Below are 27,258 nucleotides of genomic sequence, written 5' to 3'. Positions count from 1 at the left end.
TGGGTGGTTCTTCAACAGAAGTTTCTTGTGAGTTTCTGTATAGGCTATTGTGTTGTACAGCACTGCTTTGTGATGTTTGCTTTTGGAAAAGTTGCATTGTTAAGTGTTTGTTTTTTTCTCAAAAAAAAAAAAGTTGAGGAGGGTATTTTTGGGGGATAGGGGTGGGGAGGTTTTTTTTTCTCCATAGGGGAGTATATTGTTTTGGGTTGAAGTCTTGCATTTGCTGCTGTTCTAAAGCAATGGAATAAGCTGGAATAAAGCTTTGCCTGGCATATACTGGTTTGTTTGGGTGTTTTAATGACTTGTGTCTATTCCTGTGCAGAAGCCCAAATGCTGTGTGAGGGCTGTTCTGCAGTCACTGGTTGTGTTTTGACCCTTACCAGCTCTCTGGAGCACTGTGAGCTATGCTGAATGTTTTGAAATGTTAATTGTACTTAATTAATTGAACTTGCTGCAGTTGTGCTAATGAAAGATGAAGCTTTTCCTACAAATAGGAAGAAGACCCAGTGGAATGGTTTTGCTGCCACATGTGTGCAACATGCTGAGCTGTTTTAAGGACCTGCTGCTGTTTTAAGGAGATCTCACCTTTTACTCCTCTTCTCAGGTGTTGAAAAGGGGGTGCTGTTTTATAGTGGTGTTCCATGCTCCTGTATAGCATAGCTGCTCCCTCCTCTTCAGAAGCTGTGGATTTTTTTAATGCTGAAACAAGGGCTTAGAAACCCAAGGTGGCTGATAGTGAATCTCACAGTAGATCTCAAGTGTTAGTGCTGACTCAGTAAGACAAACACATTTATTTGCTTAATAGAGACAATACAATTTAATTAAATTCTGAAAGACACAGCTGTTATTGCAATCTCATTTTAAGATCACAGATTATGTAAAATATTTAATTACACTGTTAATTTCTTAATTTGTTTGCTTCAGTGGTTTTGTTCATAACCCGATTTTGAAATGAACAGAATTTAGAAGACACCCTTCCATGGGGCAGCTTCAGGCAGTTCTGATCCAAAAAGGAGAGCCTAAAAGAAGGCCACCCAGGTGGGGGCTGACAATCTTTGTCCACTGTCTGTATCTGCCAGTGGGAGCCAATTGAGTCCCCTAGAGACCATTGTGAGTACCTGGAGAAAGCTGAGTGTCTGGGGGGTGATTACTACCTGGCCAGACCTCAGGAGCTGAAGCAGTGCTAACAAGGACCATGTAAAGGGAGCTGTACAGGTGCCACATCTGTACTTCCCCTGCCGTCTGTGTGAGTGATAGTGGAAACACAGACAAGGGAGGAGCTGCTGGAGCTTTGCCCAAGGGCAATTACAGTTGCTACTAGTGTGACCCAGGGAAAAGCTTCTGAGATATAAACATCATCCTCTATGTATGGCACTAAACACATCTTAGGTTTAAGTGGATTAAGCTCCTGCGAGGAGTCCTGTGTCTGGACTTCCTCTGCTGTCAGCTGAAATCCTTCCTGTAGCTTTTACTGTGACTTATTTTAACAAGACACAGTCTTGAAGACCACCCTCCACAGGCATCTCTAACTCCCAACTGTTGTCAGAGCACAGCTGAAATACTTAGAATCTAAACAGGAAAGTGGTGGTTTGGGGTTTTTTTTGGTTTCTTTTCCCCTACCCTGCAGGAAAGGCTTGCTGGATGCAGACTGACATAAAGCTTGGTAAACAAACCTGTAGCTGAATTCCTTGGAGCTCAATCTGTCTTTCTGCAAATTTAATTCTAGTCAAAACCAGAAAGAGCATTTAAATTATACCAAGTGATTTCCCCAAGCTGCTTACAAAGCAGAAGTTACCCTACTACAGTATTTCAGAGCATCCCACTAACTCATTTGAACAGAAACCTCTGTTTTTATGATTATGTAACTTAATGCCTTGCCTTTTTTTGCCTTGCCCCAAAAGCTTTGTTGGTGTTGAATGCCACCACATGTCTCAGCAATGTCTGACCAATATTAGTGTCCTGATGTCCATGGCATACAATACTCCTTTGTATTCCTTACTCAGGTTCAGCAGGAGATGTGTCAATGTTGGTTCCAGGAATAACATTGGGTCCTATGCCATCCACAAGTGAATCCCACTGATCAAAATCCTTCTTAAGACCTGTAGGGTGGCAGAAAGAAAACCAAGTGGCCATGAGTTAAGTGACCAGCTTTTTGTCAAACTACACTGAAAAATGAAATCAATTCGGCAAAGTAGGGAAGGAAAAATGTTTTAAGGAGGGAAAAAATGATACTCCAAATTTTTTGTACCAGAACAAAATGTCAGTGATTTTCTCTGAGTTGCCAAGATCACAAAAGTAACTGACAAACCTCTAGAAGTCTGACTTATTTTTTCCACTGACACACTTATTTTGATCTTGTTTTAAACTGAATGGTTATATAAAAAGCTTCACAGGAATGAAATATTAGTCAACTTCCTACTTTGCTGTAAACAGATACTTACTCAGATGTTTCTGTAGGAAGGCTAATGAAGCATGATTGCTGATATCAATAGCTTCATTTGGATCTATTTCTCCTTTTAATTTGAAAAATCTTGCAATGATTCCTCCACTCACAAAGGTGAAATCAGGAAAACTCTGATGTACTGACCCCCTGCAAAGAAAAATGATCAACAGGCTTGTAAGACTGCCTGTTAAATAGCCTGATTAAAAGATACAAGACTTCAGTCAAATGTCGTGTGCTGTCTTTAAGAGAAGATAAAACAGGTTAATCTCAGAAGCAAGATCAGCAGGAAATTCTGCCCTAACCACAGAAGGGAGCAAGGTTTGTACATGCTTGCTGTAAGTCACTGTAACTGCAGCAGCAATAGAGAGCTGGTTTGGCATAGCATCAAAATCAAGTTGTCTCCCTGCTCAGTGGTGCAGGGTAGAGCCATCCCTCCCCTGGCTGCAGAACTGCCCCCAGAAGGCTTTCAAGTGTTCAAATGCAGATGATGCACAGGGCTCAGCACAAAGCTTGTGCCCCAGGGCAGGAATGCACACCTTGGAGTGTCTTTAACTTGGGGATCCTGGCTGCTTTGAGAGGTCTCTGTCCCTGCTGTGGGGGATGTATGGCTAATTTAAACATACAGTGAAAACCTGGGCCATGAGGACAGACAGTCATAGTATCATTTAGGCTGGAAAAGACCTCTAAGATTATTAAATTCAACCATTAACCCAGCACTGCTATTCCAGCTCTAAACCATGTCCCTCAATGCCACATCTACATGTCTTGTTAAACACCTTCAGGGATGATGACTCCCCAGCTTCCCTAAACAGCCTGGTCCAATGCCTAACAACAGTTTAAATGAAGAAATATTTCCTAATATCCAATCTGAACTGCCCCTGGTATGACTTGAGGACATTTCTTCTTGTTCCCTGGGAGAAGAGCCTGAACCCCCCACCTGGTTCCACCCTCCTGTTAGGGAGTTGTGAGTGAGGAGGTCACCCTGAGCCTCCTTTTCTCCAGGCTAAACATTCCCAGCTCCCACAGCTCCTCTTCCTCCTCAGACTTGTGCTTTAGGGACTGTCTGTCTGTCTGCCTGCCTGCCTGCCTGCAGTTACCTGTAACTGCACAGTACCAACAAGAGCTTCAACCACAGACGGAAATGATGGCTCCTGAGCACTTACTTGATAGTGATCATCTTCTTGTTTGTGTCATTGGAGATGAGCTTCTTAATCTTTAAGATGTTCTCAGCCCACTGGAATTTTTCAGAGTTGATAAAAAGCAGCGGCTGCTGGACGCTGTTTTGGTAAATGTCATCACCTACAGGAAGCATCCATACATCGAGGGCAATGCCACACCTGCCAAACACATCTGGATATTGGCACAGAAGCAGAAAGCTTGGAAATTCTGAGCATGCTTTGAGTTGCAAGAGACATGGGAAAGAGGAAGTCTTTCTGATACTGAACACATAAAGGAATCACTTTGTATCATAATTATCTCTACTCTGGGGGAAGAGAATTAGTCCATTCTTTCCATATGTTGGTCTCCACTGCCAGGTGCAGCTGGACTGCAGGGTCCCATGGTATCATGATATAACAAGATGCAGCTGTTATGTTCCACCATATCCCCACACTTGGAAAAAGCATGCCTAGAGAAAGCAAGACATGCCAAACAATTCTCTTCTTCAGGAGTCAATTAGTAGTTGGGGGATCCTAGGTAAAGTGCCCTGCTCCAGACCTCTCAAGTGCCAAATGTCTCTGGCCTTGTTTTGCATACTTACCTAAATCTTATTTCTTTGCTGAGACTTTCAATAACTGTAGCACCACCAAAAGAGTGTCCCATCACAGCTATTCTGCTAGTATCAACAGAATCCTGTCAAAAAAATCCAGGTGCTGTAAGAGACTTTCTTTCCCAAACTTAGGTTTTTAAAGGGAATAATTTTTTTAGACATTAGACCCTACTGAAGTAGGAAGAGCATCATTTCAGCTCTGTTATTCTCTATCCAGCTTTGGATGACCTGAGAATATTTTCAGAGATCTACACAGTGATCTTCAGAATACTTTACATGAACCAGTTTAGAAATGGAAGGGGGAAATCAGAAGCATTATTAGGTGTTTTACAAAATGCAGGTGGCACCTTCTACTCACTTTTAGGCTGTTCCAGTCAAAGTCTGAATGTAATACATTTGTTACTTCCTCTCCTGAATTGATTTTAAGAATGAGATTGAGAGCTTTGATACACTCCTGTGCTCTTTGCTGCACCTGGGGAGAAAGAAAGGGTGGGGTAGAGCAGTGGAAAGAATCATCAGACAACTGCCAGGCTTGACAGCCCCTTGGACACAAGACTTACTCTGATAGTTTTCCCCCACTATTCTGAACTGCAGAATGGAGCCATCTGACAAACAACAAAATTGGTTTCTGGTGGTGTAAAGAGCTGAAGCTCTTGTGTAGAACCTCTACACACAGAGGCATTTATCCCTGTAACATGCACCAAAGGCCATCAACTCCTTCATCCTGTCACTGCCTAAGAAAAGGAGTTGTTGGGATGTACAAAGGTTCAAGTTGCAAAACTCCAAGGAAGGCTGACTCACTGATGCTTCTCAGGCTGGATAAGCAAATGTCATTCTATCACTGCCTCATCACACAATAGCCTTGAAACTGTCTTTACACTGGATAAACCAAATGAAGAAAAAGTGAAGCCCATCCCATTTTTTATATATACTCATCCTTGAAAACTGTAGTGAAGCTGTTGCAAAAAAAGATTTTCATTGTTCCATAAGAACAGTTTTTAACTAGTGTGTCAGTAAAAGAAAAGCTTCAAGAAGAACCAAGGAATAATAGAACCAATGTACAGTAGTGATCTTGGGAACCAGTGTGTAGGTAGCCAACAAGATGTCTGTGCATCACTGAATTTCAAATAAATCCCAATCTCCCGACTTCTCTACTTGTGAAATTTGCAGACAACAGCTTCTGAAGGTTATTTCCAAGCTCAGACATTACACTCATGGGTAGGACATTGTACTCATCCAGGAAATGACTCTTGTACTATTGTCTGTATGGCCCAGGGAGATAAAGAGAAGCACCTCCCTGGGTAAGTTTTCATTAGCTGGAAAAACCACTCACATATTTTAAAGGTCAAGTGTATGCTTGGAAGAGCTTGTCAGTATGGCCACATTTCATGCAGCTTGGATACTGCTTATAATAAATTGGAAGTCTGCACTGTTTACATTGCTAAAATACACCTTCAAGTGTGGTAGGGACTATAAAACAAACATCCCACTCAGAGCAGCCATGATTCATCATTCCATGGAACAGTAAATGAAAGCTAATGCAAGCCTAAGGCCACATAAACACTTGAGCTCAACTCTGTGTCACTTTTAGGCTGGGCTGGGCAGTAAAACTGTAAGAGACAGAGAAGAAACAGAAAGTTGAGTGGAACCAGAAGAGAAACAGATGTCTCAGCTCAAAAGTGCAACTTCAAGAAAAAGCTTTGTTGAGAGAGCAGCTTGTGCTATTGTTGGCTGTTCCACCTTCAGGGGCACAGGACTCAATCAATTTTTGTATCTTCCCGAGCCATGGCAGAAGACTGCTCCCCTGGGCAAAGGGAGGCTCTGCTATCCCTAAACACAGCCCTCCTGCCACACTTCCCAGAGCACAGAGCCAGCCCAGGCACCTGCTTATGGCGCAAGCAACGCTCCTCCTCGCCAGTTTTCAGTTTCCTGTAGTAGATCCACTCCTTCTCCATGTTAGGTGGAGACTCTTCCTGTGACTCAGAAACAGACCTTCTTTTACAATAATATGTGGCTGAAGCAGATTCATCTCTGTAATACAAGAGGAGGTTATTTCTGAGAGTGCATTCCATTTGGATTGAGATGCAGTCAGCAAAAGTTTCCAATTTCACTCATCTGAAGAGATTCAGCTATCAACCAGTGCTGTTGCAATTGCAACCCAAGTGTACACAGACTTTCTAAATAATACAATAACCCCACCAAAACTCCCACATCCTCTGTATTCTTCACCTACTTTATATTCTAACAAAAAGAGTGAAAAAAATAGCATATCTGAAATGCTATCTATGATAGCACAAATGATATCTACCCCAAGACTTTTCATTCTCGGGCTTATCTAAACAAAAGTCCCTTTGTTTGGAGAAGAGTTGAGCTATGGGCAGTGTGGGCAGGGCTGAAAAAGACGTTAGTTTTTTTAAAAAATCCTGAAGCTCTTCTTTTAGAATAAATAACATTCTGTTCAATGTGAGAAAGTTGCTTTCCATCAGAACTCCCAAATGCACAGCACACTCACCTGTGCTCCACAGCAGCCACTATAAAGCCCTGAGAAGCCATCTCTATGCAAATAGCAGAATAGATTGTCCTGCAATAAAAACCACACTCTGGTGAGATGTCATTCTTTCAATTCCATTGCTCTTTAAATGCTGACCATGCTAGGTATGCACTAGTCTCCACTCAATATTTCTTCTCTTTGAATCTGCTACCCAGCAAAGCAAGATTTGGTATGCCAGGCACCACAGCCTGTTCACAAAACCTTGGTACTGTTTTACTGTCTGTTCAGAAAGGAAGATGCCACTGATTTTTAATAAGTAGCACACACAGCACTTTGCATCTTCAAAGAGCTGTCCAAAAACTAACCAGCTAATTTTCACAACATCCTTATGGGCTGGTAAATTATCTTCTCCTCCCTCATAACAAAGTTAAACACAAATGGAGTTCTGAGCAACCTGGTCTAGGGGAAGGTGTCCCTGCCCACAGCAGCAATGATCTTTAAAGGCCCCTTCCAACCCAGGCTGTTCTATTATTCTGTGACCAACCACAGACCAGCCCTGCTGTTGTTTCAGTGGGGGCATAAAGACACACAGCAGCCTGTTCTTCAAATCTGTTTCAGATCCACAAGGATCTCACCCCCCTACTGAAATCTGTTCAGAACCACCCTTGGAGACTGCTGTCTCCATAGACAACAAAACCAGTTTATCAACAAACTGCAAAATTACCGAAAAGCTCCAAGCCCATGGGAAAAAACAAGAAGTGGGTATTTTTCTCCTGGCTTAAAAGCAGCATTTGACTTTGCAGGACAGGTCACTGAACCTAAGTAAAAATGGAAGTGTACATCATTATAAATAAAAATGGAAGTGTACATCATTATTACTGGAATGAGAGAAAGGATTTGTTCCTGTGGAAAAGATCCCAAGAATGTAGTGATCACTAATATCAGAGCAATCACCTAAAGATAAGGTGCCAAGACTCATCTTTAAAATAGAAAGCAAAATGGATCTGATTCTGAAAACACGTTCTACTTGGCAGAAGATACTTGTCTTCTCCCATCCACAGTCTGGCACAAGGTCTACATATCTCTGAAATCTTCATAGTCAGGCATCCAGGTCTTGCTGATATTCAGACCTTAGGATCTCTCTGACTTTTGTATATTTGCACATTTGCTTGTGGGATTTAAATCGCAACACACAGGTGCAGCAGACCTAGAGCAAACTGCCCAGACACTTCACACTTCTATCCACAGCAGTCAGGGACTGCTGAGAGCTGGGGTCACCTTCAGCACTCTCACTACACAAACCCATCCCACAAAACCACACTTTTTTACTAAAAACTCTTCTTCAGCCCTGCAGCAGCAACACCCTACTCATGGAGCCTAGAGGCAGTGACAAGAATAAAGGAATAAAACCAGAAGGAGTCTTACCAACATAGTAATGGAAGAGCCTTTCTCCTACAACTCGGTACATATTAAGGAAGTCAGAGAGTCCCTGATAGTATTCCTTGTCTGGAATCCATCGTGCCTCTTCCATATCTGTGGCATCATATGCTGGATAGTACAGGCGCAAAAAGCTTCCCTGGGATTAGGAAATAATAAAATTAAAAAAGGAATATTGGTATTTATCTATATATGGCACAGAAAATGGAAGATTAAAACATTTATATGGAAGGTTTCGGTTGCAAGAATGCAGTTCAAGAGAATTATGAGAATCTCATGAGAAAATTATTATCATATACAGGCTTTGATGCCAATCCTATGTCAGAATCTTCCTGTGCCTGCAATGAATTTAAAGTAACATAAGATAGACATCATCACAGGTGGAGATACACATCACCTTCTCTAGGTTAGCTTAAGGCTTATTAGAAATACTTCATTTAATTAAGTTAATTATTACAAACACTCACTACCTATTTGCTCAATCCAGCATCTTGCTGGATCTTTTCTTCTGTCTTCTTCACTGGGAATGGTTTGATGATGTGTTTTGGTAAGTTTTATAGGGCTGACTGTCAAAGGGGTGACTGAAGATGACCTGAGAGCTGGAGCACCTCTCCAAGCATGACAGGCTGAGAGAGCTGGAGCCATTCAGCCTGGAGAAAATAAGGCTTTCTAACGTGGCTGTAGTGTTCCTGCCTAAACTGAGCAGAGGCTGTCAGCAAAGCCCTTGGGCAGCTGCACAGCAAGGGAGAACAATACATCGCTCTTCCTCCTCATCAAGATGTTCACAAGTGTCTTGTGGTCCATCCTTCTAAACACAACTTTGTTAGCCTGTGTTTCATCTGCCTCTATTTCTCACCACCAGTTGAAATCTCTTATTGTCTGCACTCCAGGTATCCCAGGAAAGTTCCCAAGCTTTCCACACACACAGGGACCTTCCATACCCCCTTGTCAGTCTTTTTCCTTCACAGACAGCAGCAATGTACCAATGCACAAAGCAGACTTCCCAGAAGATGAACTGTGTGCAGTTTGCATTCTTAATTCCTGGTTTACAAGGGAATTTGCAGCACCCCATTAAAGTTCACTGTCTTGCTCCAGCTGTACTTTTAGTTTAGCAAGTTACAATCATGGCCAAAATAAACATGAGCTTTGAAATAAAGCCTGATTTCTTGAACACTAATTTATCTGTTTACCGAAAGTTTGTTTAATGAAGTTTGTTTCTATTCACTTATCAAACTTAAATCAACCTTTGACACAGAGACCATTGTGGAAGAACCTTCCTCCACATTGGTAGTGATATCAGCTTGATCTCAGAACAGTCCCAGTGAACCTCCCCAATGACTAACTGATTACCAGAAAGGGGAAGAGGTTCATTATTTATGCCTGAGAGAACTGCAGTTGCTTATAATGCTTATGTAAAAAAACACATAGGCTGACTGCAAAGAGAAACTCATCACTTCTCCGTGCTGATACAGAGTAAGCTCAGTAAAGGAAAGCATGTGAACCATTACAAACTGATCTCAAGTTCCACTCCATCTGGCTACTCTGTGGAGTAAAATCACAGTGTAAATGCAGGAGTATTCTCTCAAAGGCAAGAGGATTGGAAATGGAAACTCACAACGAAGCTCAATACTGGTCTGGTTAACGTCCCTGTCTTATTATTGTGGCTTCTCACTGTGCTTACCTCTTGCAAAACTGACATCCTGTTCATCTCCAGTGAGATAAAATCTCAACAGACATCTCGTCTCTTACCCTGCAGCTGAAACACCAGATAGGCTCATCTCCCAACCCTGCCAAATCCTGTTGAGATCTTTGTCTTGAGAACAGCCACAGTCACAGAGACTGCGTGTGGAGTCTCCTCAGGAGCCCAGCACAGGAGGCAGCAGTGGGGTGGGTGGGAAGAACCCCCTGGGTCTCAGGAGGACACAGTTTCTTTGCAGTATCTTTTGTAGGAGAGTCAGAAAGGCAAGGACATTAGAGGAGGGAGGAACTGGCCATGGGAAAGGCTTGCAGGTTACATCCATCTGGTAAATGCCCAGCACACATCCTACACCAGGATGGAGAGCATAGAAAGCTCAGCTGTGAATGTCAGCATGGAGCACACAGGCAAGACCTTCTGCTTTAAAACTGCAGCCATTTGTTTCACTAACATTGTGGCTTAAATCCAACCAGTCGAGAGCTTTACCTCAACTGCATTTTCTGTCATCAGGTCTGTACATCCAACTGAGTGTGGTCCCTTTCCTTCAGGGATCCTGTAAAATTTCTCAGTGCTGTTGGTGCCCCACATTTCTATTGGTGCCTTCACCGACGAATCTGGGGGAAAAAACAAAAGCAAATCAAGAGACCACCATGGCCTCTGTGTCCAGACCACCCACACTGAAACAAATCCAGCACGCTGAAAATCCAGAATTAGGAAAATCAAGATTAAGCCAATACAGAAATCTGTTCGTAAGAAACAAAGAAATCCCGAATTGTCAACCTGACCTGTTCTACTGGGGATTTTCCTTGTTGTATCCTGAATCCCAAGAAGGAGACAGCACGGTGCACTTACAGAAAAGTGGGATGAAATCTTTGGCTGGCGAGGCCGCGGCGGCACTCGGGAGATGTGCGGCGCTACGAACCGCACAGAGGGAGGATTCTGCTGCTCCTCGAGGAAAATCGGCCTGTGCATCAGGGGGAGTGGGATGTCACAGAGAAACACAACGCCACTGCCATTCTTCCAGAAGGAATGACGAGTCCCAGGCTCGGCCCCAGGCGAGACGAGGTCGGGCTGTCCGTGCCGGAGCGGGTGTCGGGGCGCTGTGGCCGTACCTGGGGTGACCCCTCCGCGCCGGGCTGGCCCCGGCGATGCGCAGAGCGCGGGGGAAAGCAGCCGCATCCCGGGTTGGGCTCTATCTGCCGCTTTCTCCCTGGGGAAGGAGACACGGAGCCATCCTTCTCCCGGTACCCCGCCGCCCGGGGCGGGGCTCCCAGTGCCATGTCACGGCTGCTCCTCCCCGGAAAAGCCGCGGGACCGGCGGCCGCTCCGCCCCGGAACAGACCCTGTGAGGCGCGGCGCGGCGGATCCCGGTCCCGCAAAGATGGTGCGGAAACTGAAGTACCACGAGCAGAAGCTGCTGCGGCGGCTGGACCTGGTGAACTGGGAGGTGTCGGGCGGGAACTTGGCGGAGGTGCGGGCGCTGCGGCGGTACCGGGTGGGCCGGCGGGAGGATTACGTGCAGTACAAGGCGCTGGCCCGCGCCGTGCGCGCCCTGGCGCGGCGCCTCCGCGACCTGGGCCCGGCCAGCGCCGCCTTCCGCGCCCGCTGCGCCGCCGCGCTGCTGGAGAAGCTCTACGGGCTGGGGCTGGTGAACAGCCGGCAGTCGCTGGCCGTGTGCGAGAGCCTCTCGGCCTCCGCCTTCTGCCGCCGGCGCCTGCCGTGCCTGCTGGTGAAGCTGCGCATGGCGCAGAACCTGCGGCACGCCGTCACCTTCGTGGAGCAGGGGCACGTCCGCGTGGGGCCCGAGGTGGTGACAGACCCCGCGCTCCTCGTGCCCCGCGCCGTCGAGGACTTCATCACCTGGGTGGACGCGTCGCGCCTGCGGCAGAAGGTGCTCGACTACAACCAGGAGCGTGACGACTTCGACCTGGCCGCCTAAGCCTGCCATGCCTCACAGGACACGCTCACCGATAACACCACCACGGGATATTCACACACCTGCAAAGGGAGCCAGAAGGAAACTGTGCGCTTCCAGTGTCGTGCTGACCTGCTCCTGGCTCCCTTTCACAGCTGATGGTTCCATTCATCCATTCAGAGGAACAACCTTTACACATCCACTGCTTCAAGAATACATCCAGTGGCCCAGCTCCATCATCATCTCTGGCAGCTGTCCTGGTTTAGGGCAGATTTTTCTTCTCCCCCGCTTCACGCTCAGATCTAAAGGTGCAGAACTTATTTCTGGGCTCTGAGACAGATGGGGATACCAGCATCACCCCAGGACACATCTCAGCTCCATCATCGTGCCCAGCTCCCTCTTCCTTAAATGTGCATCTCCATCATCCTTACATCCCATAAAGCAGAAGTGCTTGGAAAGGGAAAAATCCTCTCCAGTTGCAGGAGAGGATTTTAGTTAGGCTTAAGTGCTTGGCAGCTTAACAGCAGCTGCTGGAAGGGGTTTTAAGTCAAGCCGATCAACTGTTTAAAGACTGAGTTTAGCTGCTTCACTGCCCTTTTTCCAAGAGGTTGTTCTGGTTCCTCCTTTGGCTGTTGAATGCACAGGAATCAGTTACTTCTGGAAGTGTTTTCTTTTGATATCAAGGAATAAGGAGGGGATTTCTGCAGGCCAGCAGTAAACAAGAAGACTAAATACCATGTTTCTGGAACTGTTAAAAGTTTTAGCCAAAAACGGAATTAAAAACAAAACAAAAAACTTTATTGTCATGTGAAGTTGTGAAGGGAAGTTTGATGCTTTGAGTTGTGTCTTTGCTATGTGGGGTTCCAGATGACCATTATGCATCATTTATGGATGAGGATCTAACTGGGAGGTGTTGGAGCAAAAGCTGGTGTAACCATAACTGCAGATTTGGGGAAACTTCTGCATTTAGTACATTAGCCAGGGGCTGTTGGGAACTTTGTTCCTTTTTGATAAAAAAAAGCAGAAAAACAAAAATAAAACTGTTGGATTTTTTTTAGTTGGTGAAGAAATGTGTGGACTGCTTTATGATATAGTTTCTCTGAGTTTATTCTGATTTTTAAATGATCCAGTAAGCCCTGTTTGTCACCTTTCTGAACTTTTTTTTAATTTAAGCTTTTATGTAACTTCTGTAAGTCTGGTTTTATTTTAATAGCTAGAAGGCTATTACTGAGTTGTAAAATGTTTATCCTAGGAATGCTCTCTTTCCCTTACCTGGGGCTATGAAAGGATTTGGCAGTAGGTTTAGGAGCAGAGTTGTGACTGGCCATCCCAAATCCAAAGAGCTGGAGTGCAGCTACTGTCAAAGCTCTGGATGTGGATGCCTTAGTGTGGCTTTTTTGAACAGAAAAAGTATTTATGAGGTATGTTTTGGAGATACTGCATGACCATAATCTGTAACCAAATATGTCAGGCTTTTATAAGGCAAACAGAATGTTTACATTTCTTCCCAATCTCATAAGCCTGCTGTATTAAGCAGAACAATTAATAAAGCAATAGTAGATATTAAGAAAAGGACATTAAACAGGTGGATAAACCACTTGCCTACTACTGTTGTTTGTACCTGAATTTATTTCAGTAACCATAACCTCAACAACATCTTAACCTTTTTCGTAGAGCATGCATCTTGCTGTAAGAAATGCAACCTGAAAAAAAGTTTCACACATGAAGCCTGACTTTTAAAGACCTTCCCAGCTTCCCTTTCCTCTAGAACAGTGCCATCATTTCTTGGGAAATTTAGAAGGTGCCTTATTCAGGTGCAGGTTAAAGCAGTGCTTCTGCTGTGCTTTACTCTTTTGGGAGGAATTTAAGTAACAGCACAGTTACTGTGCAGGGCATTTTAGTACTGAGATGCTGAACTCCTGCTCTGCCCAGTGTGTCCAGCCCTTGGAGGAACTGTAGAAAAGGAAATATCAAAGCTCCAGCCTGTCAGCCTCTGCAGTTTATATCATCAGCCCATTCCTTTTGTTTGAAACCTACTTTTTATCATTCAGCATCTGTAGCAGAAGATAAATAACCCTGTAGACTGTTAAGCAGTGGGAATTGATTTCCCTAGAAATATGTAGGATAACAGCATCCATCACCCCTGCTCTCTTCCTATGGTACTGGAAATCAAATTTTTACATTCTCTGAGAAATCAGGCTGTGTGTTTATATGTCTGTGTGCTTTAGGTCTGGAATTTCTTAACTGTGCTGGTTGTACAGTAGCTGAGACCTGAGATGAGTGTCCTGCTCCTCAGTTTTTAACACCTCACATGTCCCTGACCAGAGCTGGGTCCGCTTCAAGTACAATAAACAGATAAAATGGAAGTTCCAGCAGCACAGCAAATTCCTGCTGATGATGACAACCAGGGAAATAATGGCTTCCTTCCTTGTGTTCCACGGTGGTTTTGCCTTTAGTTCCTGGGTTTGGGTTTGTTTTTCAGAGCTGACATGCTGTGGCCACTGCTGGGTGGTTCCCACAGCAGTTCTGGAGCTGAGGATTGAAAGGGCACAGGAAGCAGCTCCTACAGCCTTTCCCAACACTTGGATAAACATGGAGGCTTTTGTTAAATTCCAAGGCTGATCCAATGTCAGTAAAACTGGCAGAGCTTCCATGGTCTTGTGTAAACTGGCATGAGGATATGATCCAACATTGCCCTTTTTTGGGCCAGGTCCTTCCAACTCTCCCCTTCAGTGCTCCGGGGACTTGCAGCAGGAGAACTTTGCATGTGAGAGTAACAGGATGGGGTCCTGGGTGTCACTGTGCTTCTTCCCTGTACCTTCTCAAGTGGGCTTGATGTTCCTCAGGTGCCCCACCATCTCCATGTGTCTTGTGGGAAGTTGTTGCTGCAGGACAGAGGACGGTGGTGCTGGTGATGGGGCAAACTCAGTCCATGCCTGACAAAACTTGGCAAATGCCACCTCCATATGTGCCTGTCCCAGGAGCTGGGGGGTGCAGGGGTACCAGCTTCTCCAGAAAGGAAGAATGGGGCTGCAGGGGGGGTCTGGGAAGTGCAAAAGCCATTGGAAAACAGCGAGCAGTTTCCAGGCAGGAGCTCTCACTTCGATAGTGGGCAGCAGGAAAGGAGGTTTTACCAGGGCCTTTGGTTTTAGGTTCGAGGGGATTATTTTTTCCTCTGTTTTTTTTCTCTTTTTTTTTTTTTATTTGTCCTTTGTTTTCCCTTTTGTGTTTTCTCTTTTTTTTTTCTCCTGACCTTGGCTTTCCCTTTATTTGAAGGCTGCCAAAGCAGAGAAGCTGAGCCTGAGGAATGTGGGGGAGCTGAAGGAAGGAGTCCTTCACACTGACGCCTTTTGTGCTGCAGTGTGTAAAAAGCTGAGGCTGTCACTGAAATGCAAATGTGTGGCTTTTCACTGATCTAAGCTCCATTTTTTTCCCAGTAAACAAGAATGCTGCATGTGTTCAAGGCTGCATCCATCGACATTTTGGTGTGGCTTAATGCTGACCTCAGTCAGTCACTGACAGCACATCACCAAGAGCCTTGGGGCTGAGGAAGGATGGTACATCCCCCTTCTCAAGATGGGGAATGGAGCTTGAGAAACAAAGGTGGAACTGGGCAATTCCCAAGTTTTTGGGTGATGGTCCTATATCCTGGGCTAGGCCAGGGCCTCCCAGCCTTGCAGAAGGGCGCTTCCCTATGCTCATGTCTGCAGCACTCCCCAGTAAGAAACCCCATAGCAGATGGAAGCATCACTGTCCCCTTTTTGAGCTCTGAATAAGGTTTTAAATACATCCCCTCTCAGATCTGACCCTGGAGACTGCCATTTCTCATCACCAGGGAATGGGATCACCTTAGTCCCTATCCCAGAAGCCAAAACATTTCAATATTCACTGAATCTGGGGGATTATTATTTTAAGAGTTATGTCAACATTTACATGAGAGCCCCTGTTCTTGTCCCTGCTTTTAAATACACCATTTTAGGCAGTGAAGCATCTTTTCTGACCCACTGTTTGTTAGGCCTGCAGCAGGACTTTGTAGCAGGAAACTTGCCTGCTGGGAACTACCCCCTCTCACTTCTCTGCAAGCACAGCAGTCTCTTCCTCCCTCGTATCAGCTGATTTTGAAGACAAAAAGTGTTTTGTTCCCAGCAGGCAGAGAAAGGGGAGGTTACTCATTAATGAGAGACGGAGATCTGAGCATGTCCCATTCCTTCTGGAGCTGCTGTTAGGGGATCCCGTGTGTCCCCAGCAGGGTGTCACCACAGTTTGATCCCACGTCCCCAGCAGTAAATCACCACAGTTTCTGGGCTGCTGTGAACACGTCAGCAGGGTTGGTGAGTGCAAGCCCAGGCAGCACCACCACCCCAATCCCTACCCAGAGGGGCCACCAGCTCCTGAGAATGGCTGTGTCACAGGGTAAAGTGCAGCCAGGCTGACCCGGTGGGTCCGTGTCGCTGACATGGCAGTCCTGAACTTGTCCCTTGTACCTGAGCTTGGACTTGAAACACACCAGGGGAGCCACGTCCTAAAAGCACCTTCTCTCCACACCAGCTCCAAGAGCAGCTGGGGCACAGGGTCCCGTGCATGTATGGGGATGCTGGGTCTGGAGAAGGTGAATGCCATGCTGGAAGAGCTCTCAAACCTCCTACACCTTGGCCCTCTCAGCTTCCCCGAAGAATGTTGGTGGGGAAGGAACGCTAGAAGTCACCTAATCCAAACCCCTGCTCAAAGCAGGGCGCACGTGGGGCTGCCTCAGGTCTGCATGTCTCAGTGCTGGACACCTGAAGCACACTTTAATCACCCTCAATGTAAATTATATTTTCTTCTTCCATCTAGTCGGAGTTTCCCCTGCTGCAGCCTGGGACTGCTCCGTCCCATCCCCACGCTGACACAGCCGTGTTTGAGGCGGGTTATATTTCCCTGAATGCTGTCCACACACGGATAGGCGAAGCGACATGTCCTTGTCACCCCTGTCACCCCGTTACCCGGAGTGACTCCCACCCTTCCGCAGGGATTTGGGGCTGGATAAGGAGCCCCAGAGGAGCGCGATCCCTTGAGGGCTGGGCACAGGGAGTGCGAGCAGTGAAACTGCGTGAGGTGCTGCGCAGAAATTAACTCCTTAAAATTCCCCTCACGTCACCATTGCTCCTCCCGTGCTCCCCCCAGATCCTCTTTTTGCTCTTTGCGGGGCTTCACGTACCTGCTGTGCGGTGTCCCGGCCGCCCCCCGCTCCCGTCCCGCCGTCCCAAGGAGCGGGATGTCCCCTCTGGCCACCCACGGCCCTCCGGAGCCGGGCGAGCAGCGGTTGCTCCCTCAGGACGCCGCCTCTGTCGCAGGCACAGCGACTGCCGGGCTCTCCCCGAAGGGGAGGGACCAAACTTTGCCTTAGTTTCCAGCTGAGACAATCTTTCTGAGAGAAATCCTCCCTGGGCCTGGAAAACAAAGTTCTGCCGTGGAGGCATGCCCAGCACTGCCTGCGCGTCCCGGCGGAGCCCCAAGCCGCCGAGGTGCTGGGCCGTGCCCCGGTACGGCAGGGACAGAGTCATGTGCGGGCTCCTTGTGTGTGTGAGCTCTGGATCTCCCGGCTGGGGCTGGCTCAAGCAGAAGGAGCCCCGAGGGAAAATTCCCCCGGATGGGTTGCAACACCCCGCGGAGGAGCTGCAGTGCCTGTGGCCGGGTGAGCAGCGCGGGACGGCGCTTTGGCTCAAGGTTGTGCTGTAAAAATACAAATCTTTTCCCGTGTCCTTATAAAAGGGATAACCACAGTCTAGGGAGGCAGATCCCACTTTGGGTGTGACATCTGGGGTGGCTGCAGAGGAGTTTAGCACAGGTTCCTACCTGTGGGGCAGATCTGTACTCACCCTGCTTTGCATAGTCCTGGCGTTTGCCCCCTCAGTAATGCTGAATGCAGGGAGTTCACCTGAAGTAATAAAAGATTAATTTAGCACCAGCAATAAAAGATTAATTTTGTGAGAGATCAGCAGCTGTGAAATGCCCCTATGAGCTGCAAGGCTAGCAAAGGGAGGCAGCAAGGGAGGTAGAATTTGGCTTGGCTTAAATTGCTCATGAAGTTGCCTCTGTAGACTGTCTCCTTGGAGAGCTGCTGAGCTCCTGCCTTGGGATCAGCAGCTTCCCTTCCCTAACAGTATGGGTATGAGGTGAAGCTGCAAAAGAGTACGAAAGTTGTATGAAAAGGTCCAAGATTTTTTTTTTCCTGTACTCTTGTCCAGACTTCATTTCAGTGATGGGCTGGATGCATTAAAGTTTGACATTTTCAGGATAGATTTAATGCTGGTGAAAGGTGTTGGAGAACAAGTCAGAAGATCTTTTTCTTAATCTAAAGGAACAGGTTCTTCAAGGTAAGTGAGAGACAATGAGGAGGAGGAAGCAGTACACAGGTGGTTAGAGTAACAGAGATCCCATGATACTTCTTTGGCCCACTAGGGGCTCCAAAATTTAATTTTCTTCTTTATATATTCAGATTTCCCAGATGTGCAGGAGTCAAACTCAGTAGAAGACAAATATGGGTCTTTCATTTGGATCTTATCTACACAGTCCAACTACCCAGGTGTGAAACAGGCTATGAATCTTAGTTTAAGACCATTTATCCTTGCCCTATCATCTCTTTTTATATGCTTAATTATTTTTATCCCTTTTTATCATTTTCACTAAAGAACATCAGAGGATGCTTGCATAGATGTTTCTGTTTCTGATTTTCTCTGCAATAAAATGCTACCAGTAATGCTGTAGCACTGGCAAGGGAGGAGCCAGTTCCCATGGTTAGTGAGCACAACAAACCCGTGACAAATGTTCAATGTGGCTTTAGCTACAAGTCCTTCATATAAAGGACTGCACTTTGCTGCAGATTTCTGTGTCTACAGACCAAAACTCACCATCAGTATGTGATCACTGGTTTGAGGATAATTTATTTTTTTCCCCCATCATTCCTTTTTCCTGTTTTTTGCATAAGTCTTGGTTTCTCATGGTGCCTGTCTCATTTTTAATCCAGGTGCTGCTTGACCTACTGAAGCTGCTGAGAGGAGCTGATCATCAGTGAACACCACTGAATGACCATCTCTGTCACCACGTGCCTTCCTGCAGCATGACAGAGCTCCATGAAGCCGTGGCTGTGGGTGACTATGACCTGGTGAAGAAGATTTTGAAGGCAGGGCGCTGTGACCCAAACCAGAAGGATGTTGACTGGCATGGCAGGACCCCCCTGCACTGGGCTGCTGCCAAAGGTAAGGGCACCCCCAGCTCTGCTACCTCTGTGAATGGACATCATAAAAGGTGATGCTGATCACCTGTGATTGTATCTAGGCTAGCAAAATCTCAGCTTGTGTTTGGTAATTTGTCCCTAATGTGCAAAAAAAAAAAAAAAAAAAGTTAAATATGCATTTAAATGGGAACTTTACCTACAAAATAGTTTATGAGACTGCTGTTAAACAGATTTTTAGCTTTTTTGCTTCCATCACACAACAATTTGCAATTTACATGATGTACACATAGGGAATGGCTGCTTTTTCCCCCTTTTCTAAGAGATGAGTCCCTGAGTTTATTTCTCATGTACACCTGTGGGAATGAGCAGGAGGTCAAACCCACTGTATTTACACCAGGTATTTATCAAACCAATTAGAACAAAATAATAACTGCATTTTTACATTGCTCTTTATATCCCCACCTTTTGAATGAACAATGCAGAACCAGAGCTGCTTGCAGCTCCCATTTGGTCCTTCACCTTCTGTAGTGTCTGGTAAACTCAAATATCCCTTTGCAGCCCAAAAAATAGATGATGCAACAATAAATAATGTATAATTCCACACAGTTTAAAATGGGAAACTGGACCTCTACTTCTCTGTGCTACAGTATTTGTTGGGATCTCATGTCATCACATCTGTCTTTGCTCAGAAATCAAGTATGTGATTTCCTGTTTTACACTTAAGACCATGGATCCAGCATCAAATGGATCATTAGGCATTTGAACATTAGCAAAGGGGACTGAGCTACTTAACAAAAATGATGGTGAGAAGCTGAGAGAGCCTAGATGTGATTTGGAATAGTCTAGCTCAGTCAAGGCAGTGTGAAGTGGTGTAGAAATAACTTTTTTTTTTTGCTTCTTTAAGCAATTCCACTAGTTAGAAAAATGTGAAAGTGAATGAAAAAGCAGTAGTTTCTCCACCTGCTATCCAAAAATCTTTGTTTTAGTAAAGCTGTTCACAGATTTTCCCATTCTCAATGTTTAAATTTTATTTTGCAATTGAACTAAAAACCAAAATGAAGCAATGAAATAGCCAGTTGGTCAATGACTAATTGAGATGTGCTGTTCAGAAATTAGAAAGCTTTTTGATTTGGTTGTTGTTTTTGTTGTAAATTTATCCTGGAAACTGTCAAGTTTGAGAGAAAATAACCAGCATTTTCAGTTCAGTATCCCTGATATGATAAACCAAATAGTCAGGTGGGTGAAATCCGTGTCTGAGGGAATTATGACCAGCTGTGTGTGACCCCTTTGTGCATCCCGAAGGTATAAATTGTAAAGCATCTTCTCTCGTGGCTTTGCTGCGCGTTGCCAGGGCGGTCGGACCTGGTCAGGCTCCTGGTGGGTCACGGTGCCCGGCCCTGCCTGCGGAGCGATGTGGGCTGGACCGCGGCGCACTTCGCTGCCGAGGCGGGCAAGCTGCGGGTGCTCCACGCCCTTCACTCCCTGCACGCTGCTATGGATGCCGCCGACCTCTTCGGAGACACTCCCCGGAGGCTCGCGGAGATCTACGGACACCAGGAGTGCTCCAGATTCTTGGAAAAGTGAGTAGTGGTGGCAGGTCTCGCTGCGGCTGCAGTGAAAATTAACTTCGCTGCTCCACAGAGGACCAGAACACACAAAGTGTGTTACTTATCTTCCCACCCAAAGCCTGCTAAAGCCCTGACACGCAAGTTGTAGTGGATGAGCAAACACGGGCCTGTCAGGGGGAAGCCGTGAGAAGACATTCTTTTATTCCCCTGCCTCCTGCGGTTTCCCTTGGTATGTTTTCAAAATCGTTACCACTTCATGACATCATTGTTTTTGTAAGGATGTTGCAGAGCCGTTATTAAGCAATTGAAATAAAAGCAACAACTGACAAGTGTTAACCCCTTACAGTGGTGAATAGCAAATACAGGGGTTTAGTTGTTTAGGAAGAGCCCTCGGCAGCTGTGTATGTGTCTGTGTGTGTATATATATTTATATGTATATCATTTGGCTTTCTTATAGTAAAGAAAAAAAGCCACCCTATTTTTTACATAATCACTGTAAATTAGACCACTTGATAGGATGGTCATATAGTACTTCCAAATTTTGGGAAAATCTTTGTTGTCTTAATTGCTTACAGTTAGCGCTGTGACAGCACATGCCATAATAAATATGTTTTTTAATGGTTCCCAATTACCATTCCTGTTTTTCAGCTGTTGGGTTGGCTCACAGGTATTTTCATCCTTGCAAAGGTGTTTCCCTGGATCAGGATGCTTTACTGCAGAGGTTTGAGCTGTGTCCCATCCTTCATCTCTTAAAGGAGTGGGACAGATCACCAGAGGCCAACCAACTTGTTCAGTGCAAGCCACAGTCCCAACACTACTTTACTTCAACACATTGCCCACGAAAGATACATGTGCCAGACCCTGGAGTGCTGAGAGCTCCCAAAAGTGTTTTCTCCATGGGTTTTTCTGTGACATTAGAGTCCCATCATGATTCTTCACTGGCACCACTTCCACATTCTCAAGACTGCTTTGGTACCATATATATCCTGTTTGTTTTTTTAATAGACATGTATCCAGCTCAAAGTCCCCAGCTTGCCAGTGCAGCACACAAGCTGCCAAGTTCAAAATCAGGCATGGTGACAGGCAAATATCTGAGGAGGCCAGTGCCTTACAAATGCCACTTTTCATTAATCCATATAAACTTTTCTGTAGGTACTCCTGTCCTTCTGCTGTACTTCTTCAGCTTGGTTCCTGCTGAAATGCCCCGTGCCCACCTTTTATCTTGACACATCAGAGTCCTTCCATAAGAAAAGACAGCCAAACCGTGCAAAATTCCCCTGTACAGAGCCCAGAAAACTTTGTAGTGGAGGCACAAGCTCTGGTTTCCAAACCCTGGCTGATGGAAGCTGCTATAGCTTTGCATTTTACCTGCTCACCCAACACAGAGTCATAGAATTGTGGGAAGGGACCTTAAAGCTCATCTCATTCCAACCCCTTTCCATGGACAGGGACCCCTTCCACTAGATCAGATTGCTCAAAGCCCTTTCCAGTGTGATAGAGCTGAACACTGCCAGAAAAGGGCATCCAGACCATCTTAGAGCTAAAGTCTTTTTGGGTTTGGAACTGACACGCTGTAATCTCCCACTATTCACCACTTTCCTTCCACACAGATGTATCAGCTCTTCTTACTCTCAGACCCTCAGTTTAAAGGCATTTAAGCAGCCAGCAGCTGATAATGAAGCTTTGCAAATTAGATTTTTTTACTACCTAGCCAGTGTCTAGGTAGTAAAGCTCAGGTCTGCCAGACCTCTGAGAATGGGGCATTGTCTTCCAGTGGAGATTCTCTTTATACTCTTCTCAGCTCTTGGCACACTTAGTTTCTATACCAGAACAGGTAAACAGTATCTAACCCAGAGGGTGAAAGTCTGCAGACTTCTGCCCATTGGATGAAAAATTTATAGCAATTACTTGCCTATTCAATGCTGTCTGTTTTGCACTAATCTCACCAGTAATTCCTGCCAAGTCTGTAGAATTTGCTGTGCCCTGGATGTGCTCCAGAGCCATAGGAGCAGGGGGCAGGGGAATTGCCTGGATAATGGCAATGGGCAATGCCTGTGGCAGGCAGAGGTGCCTGGGAGATTTACAGGTTGACTGCCAAAATTATTGACATCATAGTCTGAGACATCTTAGCAACAGCCCATGGTGACTCAGGTCAGCTGATGAAGGGCTTTCTGAGGTGAATGACTCAGATTTAAGGCAGAAAACTCACGATTTAAGGTGGAAAACTTGTCTTTCAGAACCATATGCTGGCCTGACTCACTCTACAGCTGCATGACTCAGCATGGCTGGGAGATCTGACGACTGGAAGATGCTTCAAATGCCCAGTCCAGAACACACACAGAGCCTGTACAAACACCTCATGGCCATAACCCAGCCTGTGGGCAGCAATGAGTTTATCACTGAGGCTGAGGAATACTTTTTAAAACCAGCCACTATCATTTATGACCACAGTGGATACTTTCACCCTCACACTGGCATCACATCAGCCAACTTGGAGTAAACTAGGAGGAACGGTTGTCACTTGTAGTGTAATTTCGATTACCATCTGCTCCTTCAGATGTGCAGAAGGTCCCAGAGGTGGTGTCCAAGGTCAGGCAGTGCCAAAGAGTACAGGGCAGCACTCTGTATGCCTGAGACAGAGAATTAAGAGTGTGCTTGCACAAAATACTGTGCAGCACAAAGCATCTCTGCTCTCCACACAGTCGTGTGTGTGGGATATAAATATGAGGAACATTTTGTTATACACCATCCCTGTCATATTTGGATATTTGCCTGTCATGCAAAAAGAGAGAAAAGGCAATTTTTAAAACCATCTGAGGGTCTGTACCAACTGTAGGGCTGATGTACATATCTGCATAGGCCTATGAGTATCCAAATAATTCATTAATCCAAATTCAGCCCCCTCTAGCACCACATGACCCTTGCATGCTGTTTGTTGGTCCCCAGGTGTTGCCAGCTGCCTACCTGTGCCGGGCCACTGAATTATGCTGAGGACTGCACCCACATGGAAATATGACATGTATCAACATGGAAATATTATTAACTTGCAAATATTAGGAATATTCCGCTGCTGAGTATCAGTACCACTCACTGAGGTTTGCATGAACATGCAAAAGTTAGGAAACAGCTGCTTTCAAAACAGCTGCTTCTGAATAGCAAATGTGTATTTTGCATTAGATTTGGTTTGCATGAAAAAGGCTTTACTCTTGATGCTATGAGACCTGCCAAAAAGGGCACAGAGACCCTCAGCTTGTGTCTGCTGCCAGCCTCTCTGCAAAGTGCCAGCTGTTGAAATTGTACCAAAGGGTCCTGCTGTCTAAGAGCAGGGCATATATATACTCACGTGTAAATAAATAAATAAAGAAATGTTTATATTTAAAAGTTTATAGAAAAAGGTTTCTTGCCCTTGGGAGCAGATACTTAATAGAAGACAATAGGGTAGTTCAGCTGGAAGGGACCTATTGCTAGTCCTATGTCCTGACCACTTCAGGACTGACCAGAATTTGAAGCATCTTATGAAGGCCCAAATGCCTCTTAAACACCAGCAGCCATGGGGCATCAACCACCACTGTCAAACATAGGCTCTGTGGAGACCTTAGAGCACCTTTCAGTACCTGAAGGGAGCCTACAAGAGAGCTGGAGAGGGACTTTGGACAAGGGCATGGACAAGGGGGTAGGATTAGATATATTAGGAATCAATTCTTGACTGTGAGGGTGGTGAGGCCCTGGCACAGGTTGCCCAGAGAAGCTGCAGCTGCCCCATCCCTGGAAGTGTCCAAGGCCATACTGGGTGGGGCTTTGAGCAGCCTGGTCTAGGGAAAGGTGTCCCTGTCCACGGCAGAAGGTATGGAATGAGATAATGTCCCTTCCAGCTGAAACCATTCTGTGATTCTATGACATGGAAAACCCACGTGATAAGATCCATCAATATGGAGCTGCTGACTTTGCTCTGTGCTGACAGCTAGAACAGCCTTGCACTCATGTGACAGAAATGCTCTCTTACAGAAAAGAAGGATTTTTCCTGATATTGGATGGTTTTTCTGACAGAGATTTCTGAATCCTGAGTGCCTACTAAATCAGAGCTCTGCAGGAGGAGGAAAGGGTTTGTCTTCTCTTGGGCAAGATTTACACTTGGAATGTCCATGTCTGGATGCAGGCAGTGCTGGGGCCCAGGCGCTCCCTGTGAGGGTAGGTTGGGGCTGCACCATGCTGGACACACTGTGGTGTTTCTCAAGTGTGGGTGGAATCAGGGTTTTGACCAGACTGAGACACAACCCCTGACCCCCCAGATGGGCACCTGCGAAGAGAGATGTGTGTGCTGTGCTCACTCTTGGTTTCTCTCCCAGAGCAGAGGTGGAGAGCAGGAACTACCGCAGGAAAGCTGCACTGAGAAAAATCCCCTTAGACCAGAGAGATGAAGACTGGGAACTCAAGAAAGAAGAGCTTAAGAAAAATCCACCATGTTTTTGGGAGAAGTGTACGGCCTCTATTCTAAAGAAAAATGGGGGGGAAAGGGGGAAGCAATAGTGTTTGGTGCCTGTTTGGTGCCTCTGAGCACTTGCAATGCAGAGCAAAGGCACTGGCAGACTTCAGATGGATCTGCAGTGTGATATTTGTGTGAACAGAATAAGCAGAAGGCTACAAGAGTCCATCCTTAGAGACACACTGTAAATAATCTCCTTAAGAGCTAGAAGAGCTTCAGCCTCTCTGTGTGTTTCTATGTATCTGATCTCTAAAATAAAAACAATTGAAGGATATGTTTAAATATACCAATACTGTAAATCACTGCAATGTTTTGAGTTCCTGCAATGGCAGTTACACATATGGCCAGGGAAAAAATAGTCTTGATCCTACCTGATTCACAAAAGCATCTTGGATTGTGGTTCTGCTTGCTCTGCTGATGTCTGTGGCCTTTGCATCTTTACTTCTGTCACTGAGTCAACCAGGAGGCTCTACATGGACTTGCAGCCTCTGGTGATGCCTGTCTCATTTCTTGGAAGTGAGATGTACTTGCTTCTTCTGGATAAAGCTGAGATATTAATGCTAATATTTCACTTGACACATGGGTCCAACAGCCTGAATCTTCCATTCCTGGCCCAGCTAAAGGGAAAATGTGCTCCTTCCTTGCTGCTTTCAGACAGCTGTGACTACCAAGGGTACTGGAGCACTGCCATTTTTTAGCATTGTCCCCAGCCATATTCATGTTTCTGCAAATAGAACTGGTGTGCAAGTGTTATTGAGTTCTGCTTCTGCTCATCAATGCTTCCCATGGCAAAAGCATTTTTAACACTTTCACTTCTCAGTCATAAAGACTTGGAATGTGACTCAGAGCAGTTTTCCATACTGTGCCAGCACGGGGCAGCCATTACCATTGAGTTGTGGCACCTGTCATGTGTCAGCTTCTCCAGGCTGGGCACATCCTTCGTCTGTCCCCATGGGCTGTGCAGGGTGGCTGTGCTGATGGACACCCTGTCCCCTGCAGTGCCAGCTGAGTGGGGCTGGTGCACAGGAGTGGGATTCTGTGCTGGCTGTCACATTTTCATGGGGATGGAAGGAGGGATCTGCAGTGTGATTCACTGGGACTGTGGTGTTTTATGTGGTGATTTTTGCAAGGTGCTGGATTTTGCCTGCTGAGTCTTGTGGCATGTGAGGTTGGGAGGGATGGATGTTGCACTAGATGTAGGGTATGAGATGGATCTTCCAGGGCTTTCCTGTGAAAGTGGTTGGGATTGTCATGTTAAAGGATGAAGTTCATGAGCAGCAGCAGGGGAAGAAGGGATGTGTGGCTTTTTGTCCTTTCAAGGTCTCTCACAGGGGAGATGCGTCCAGCAGAGCTGCTTACAATCTGCCTCTGGACCTGAGCTAATGGTAGAAGTGACCAATTCAGGTTCTGCTCCATTCTACATGTTTCACTTGCTGTGGTGGGTTGACCTCAGGGAGCAGACAAATGCCCACCCAGCTGTTCCTTCTCTGTCACCCATAAATGAGGTGGAAAATAGGATGGGAAAACTGATGGATCGAGAAAAATACAGTGAAATCATTAAACAGTTACTGTCACAGATGAAACAGACTTGATGTGCAGAAAATGAATTTATTTACCTACTAAAAGTACAATAGGAGGATGAGAAATAAACACAAACTAGAACCCGCCTCCTCCACCACCCTTTCATCTGAAGTTCAACTTCCCTCCTTCATCTCCAGCTCCTCCACCTCCTCCTCCACAGCAGCACAGGGGAAGGAGAATGAAATTGCAGTCAGTTCACAGTGAGTTTTCTCTTCCACTCCCTTTTCATGCTGTTTCCCTCATTCAGAACAAAACTTGGGTGTTTCACTGAGCCAGAGTGCACTGGGAAAAGCCAACCTCATCTCCAGGTGAGAGCAGGCCAGGAGAGCAGTCCCACAGAGCAGGCAATCCTGTCCTTGCAGGCAGTGGGGCACAGAGGACACGCAGGGCTGGAGTGGGAAGGAGGCTCTGCAGCCCCTGAGCTCCCCGGGGCCGTTCCTGCCTCGCTCTTTGTGGCTCAGTGACCACCTCTGGGGAGTGTCAGGGCTCAGCGTGTTCACACTGAGCTATCAGCCACTGCCAGGCACTCATACAGCCCATAATATATCACACAGAAGGAAAGGTAAACCAAAATACAGAGAAACCCTGCAGTTGATTTCAGTTGTTTCCATCAGAAAATGCCAGAGCATTTGGTGGCCAGTTCGCAGTATTTTAACTATC

The 27,258-nt window shown here is 45.9% G+C and overlaps 3 protein-coding genes across 8 annotated transcripts; 2 read left to right on the top strand and 1 right to left on the bottom strand.

Annotated features, from left to right (window-relative positions):
* Positions 1-761: 761 nt before the first annotated feature.
* Positions 762-17,635, bottom strand: PLA2G7 (phospholipase A2 group VII). 4 transcript variants are annotated; one of them, XM_064709878.1, is made up of 12 exons: positions 17,609-17,635; positions 16,948-17,179; positions 10,322-10,449; positions 8,128-8,278; positions 7,427-7,520; positions 6,724-6,792; positions 6,095-6,242; positions 4,570-4,683; positions 4,203-4,294; positions 3,607-3,780; positions 2,442-2,590; positions 762-2,099 (listed from the first exon to the last, which is right to left on the bottom strand). In XM_064709878.1, the coding sequence occupies exons 1-12, from the start codon at positions 17,618-17,620 to the stop codon at positions 1,996-1,998; spliced, it is 1,467 nt and encodes a 488-aa protein (XP_064565948.1). In that variant the 5' UTR covers positions 17,621-17,635; the 3' UTR covers positions 762-1,995. The 4 variants fall into 4 exon arrangements, with proteins under 4 accessions (XP_064565948.1, XP_064565947.1, XP_064565946.1 ...); XM_064709877.1 differs by lacking the exon at positions 17,609-17,635 and having other exon boundaries at positions 16,948-17,293; XM_064709876.1 differs by lacking the exons at positions 16,948-17,179; positions 17,609-17,635 and adding an exon at positions 10,621-11,175.
* On the top strand, positions 11,172-13,358 carry IMP3 (IMP U3 small nucleolar ribonucleoprotein 3). Its single transcript, XM_064709880.1, has one exon. It carries the CDS (start codon positions 11,217-11,219, stop codon positions 11,772-11,774), a length of 558 nt encoding a protein of 185 aa, XP_064565950.1. The 5' UTR covers positions 11,172-11,216; the 3' UTR covers positions 11,775-13,358.
* ANKRD66 (ankyrin repeat domain 66) lies at positions 17,324-27,258 on the top strand. Of its 3 annotated transcripts, none has more exons than XM_064709882.1 (4): positions 17,324-17,456; positions 18,757-18,988; positions 20,318-20,546; positions 24,881-27,258. In XM_064709882.1, the coding sequence occupies exons 2-4, from the start codon at positions 18,850-18,852 to the stop codon at positions 25,059-25,061; spliced, it is 549 nt and encodes a 182-aa protein (XP_064565952.1). In that variant the 5' UTR covers positions 17,324-17,456; positions 18,757-18,849; the 3' UTR covers positions 25,062-27,258. The 3 variants fall into 3 exon arrangements, with proteins under 3 accessions (XP_064565952.1, XP_064565953.1, XP_064565951.1); XM_064709883.1 differs by having other exon boundaries at positions 17,349-17,424; XM_064709881.1 differs by lacking the exon at positions 17,324-17,456 and adding an exon at positions 18,563-18,645.

Source organism: Zonotrichia leucophrys, chromosome 3, assembly GCF_028769735.1.
Source record: "Zonotrichia leucophrys gambelii isolate GWCS_2022_RI chromosome 3, RI_Zleu_2.0, whole genome shotgun sequence".
In the NCBI taxonomy this organism is placed as follows: domain Eukaryota; kingdom Metazoa; phylum Chordata; class Aves; order Passeriformes; family Passerellidae; genus Zonotrichia; species Zonotrichia leucophrys.
The sequence above is the reverse complement of the archived record's forward strand: the minus strand, read 5'-3'. Positions and strand labels throughout refer to the sequence as shown.

Excerpts from the sequence above, each read along its gene's own strand:
- PLA2G7 (XM_064709876.1), bottom strand. The coding sequence starts at position 11,014 with ATGCGGCTGCTTTCCCCCGCGCTCTGCGCATCGCCGGGGCCAGCCCGG. Across the intron at positions 6,243-6,723 it reads GTGGCTGCTGTGGAGCACAG|AGATGAATCTGCTTCAGCCA; the intron begins GTGAGTGTGCTG and ends CTTGTATTACAG. Across the intron at positions 3,781-4,202 it reads AGCAAAGAAATAAGATTTAG|GTGTGGCATTGCCCTCGATG; the intron begins GTAAGTATGCAA and ends TGTGTTTGGCAG.
- IMP3 (XM_064709880.1), top strand. The coding sequence starts at position 11,217 with ATGGTGCGGAAACTGAAGTACCACGAGCAGAAGCTGCTGCGGCGGCTG.
- ANKRD66 (XM_064709882.1), top strand. The coding sequence starts at position 18,850 with ATGACAGAGCTCCATGAAGCCGTGGCTGTGGGTGACTATGACCTGGTG. Across the intron at positions 18,989-20,317 it reads GCACTGGGCTGCTGCCAAAG|GGCGGTCGGACCTGGTCAGG; the intron begins GTAAGGGCACCC and ends GCGCGTTGCCAG. Across the intron at positions 20,547-24,880 it reads TGCTCCAGATTCTTGGAAAA|AGCAGAGGTGGAGAGCAGGA; the intron begins GTGAGTAGTGGT and ends TTTCTCTCCCAG.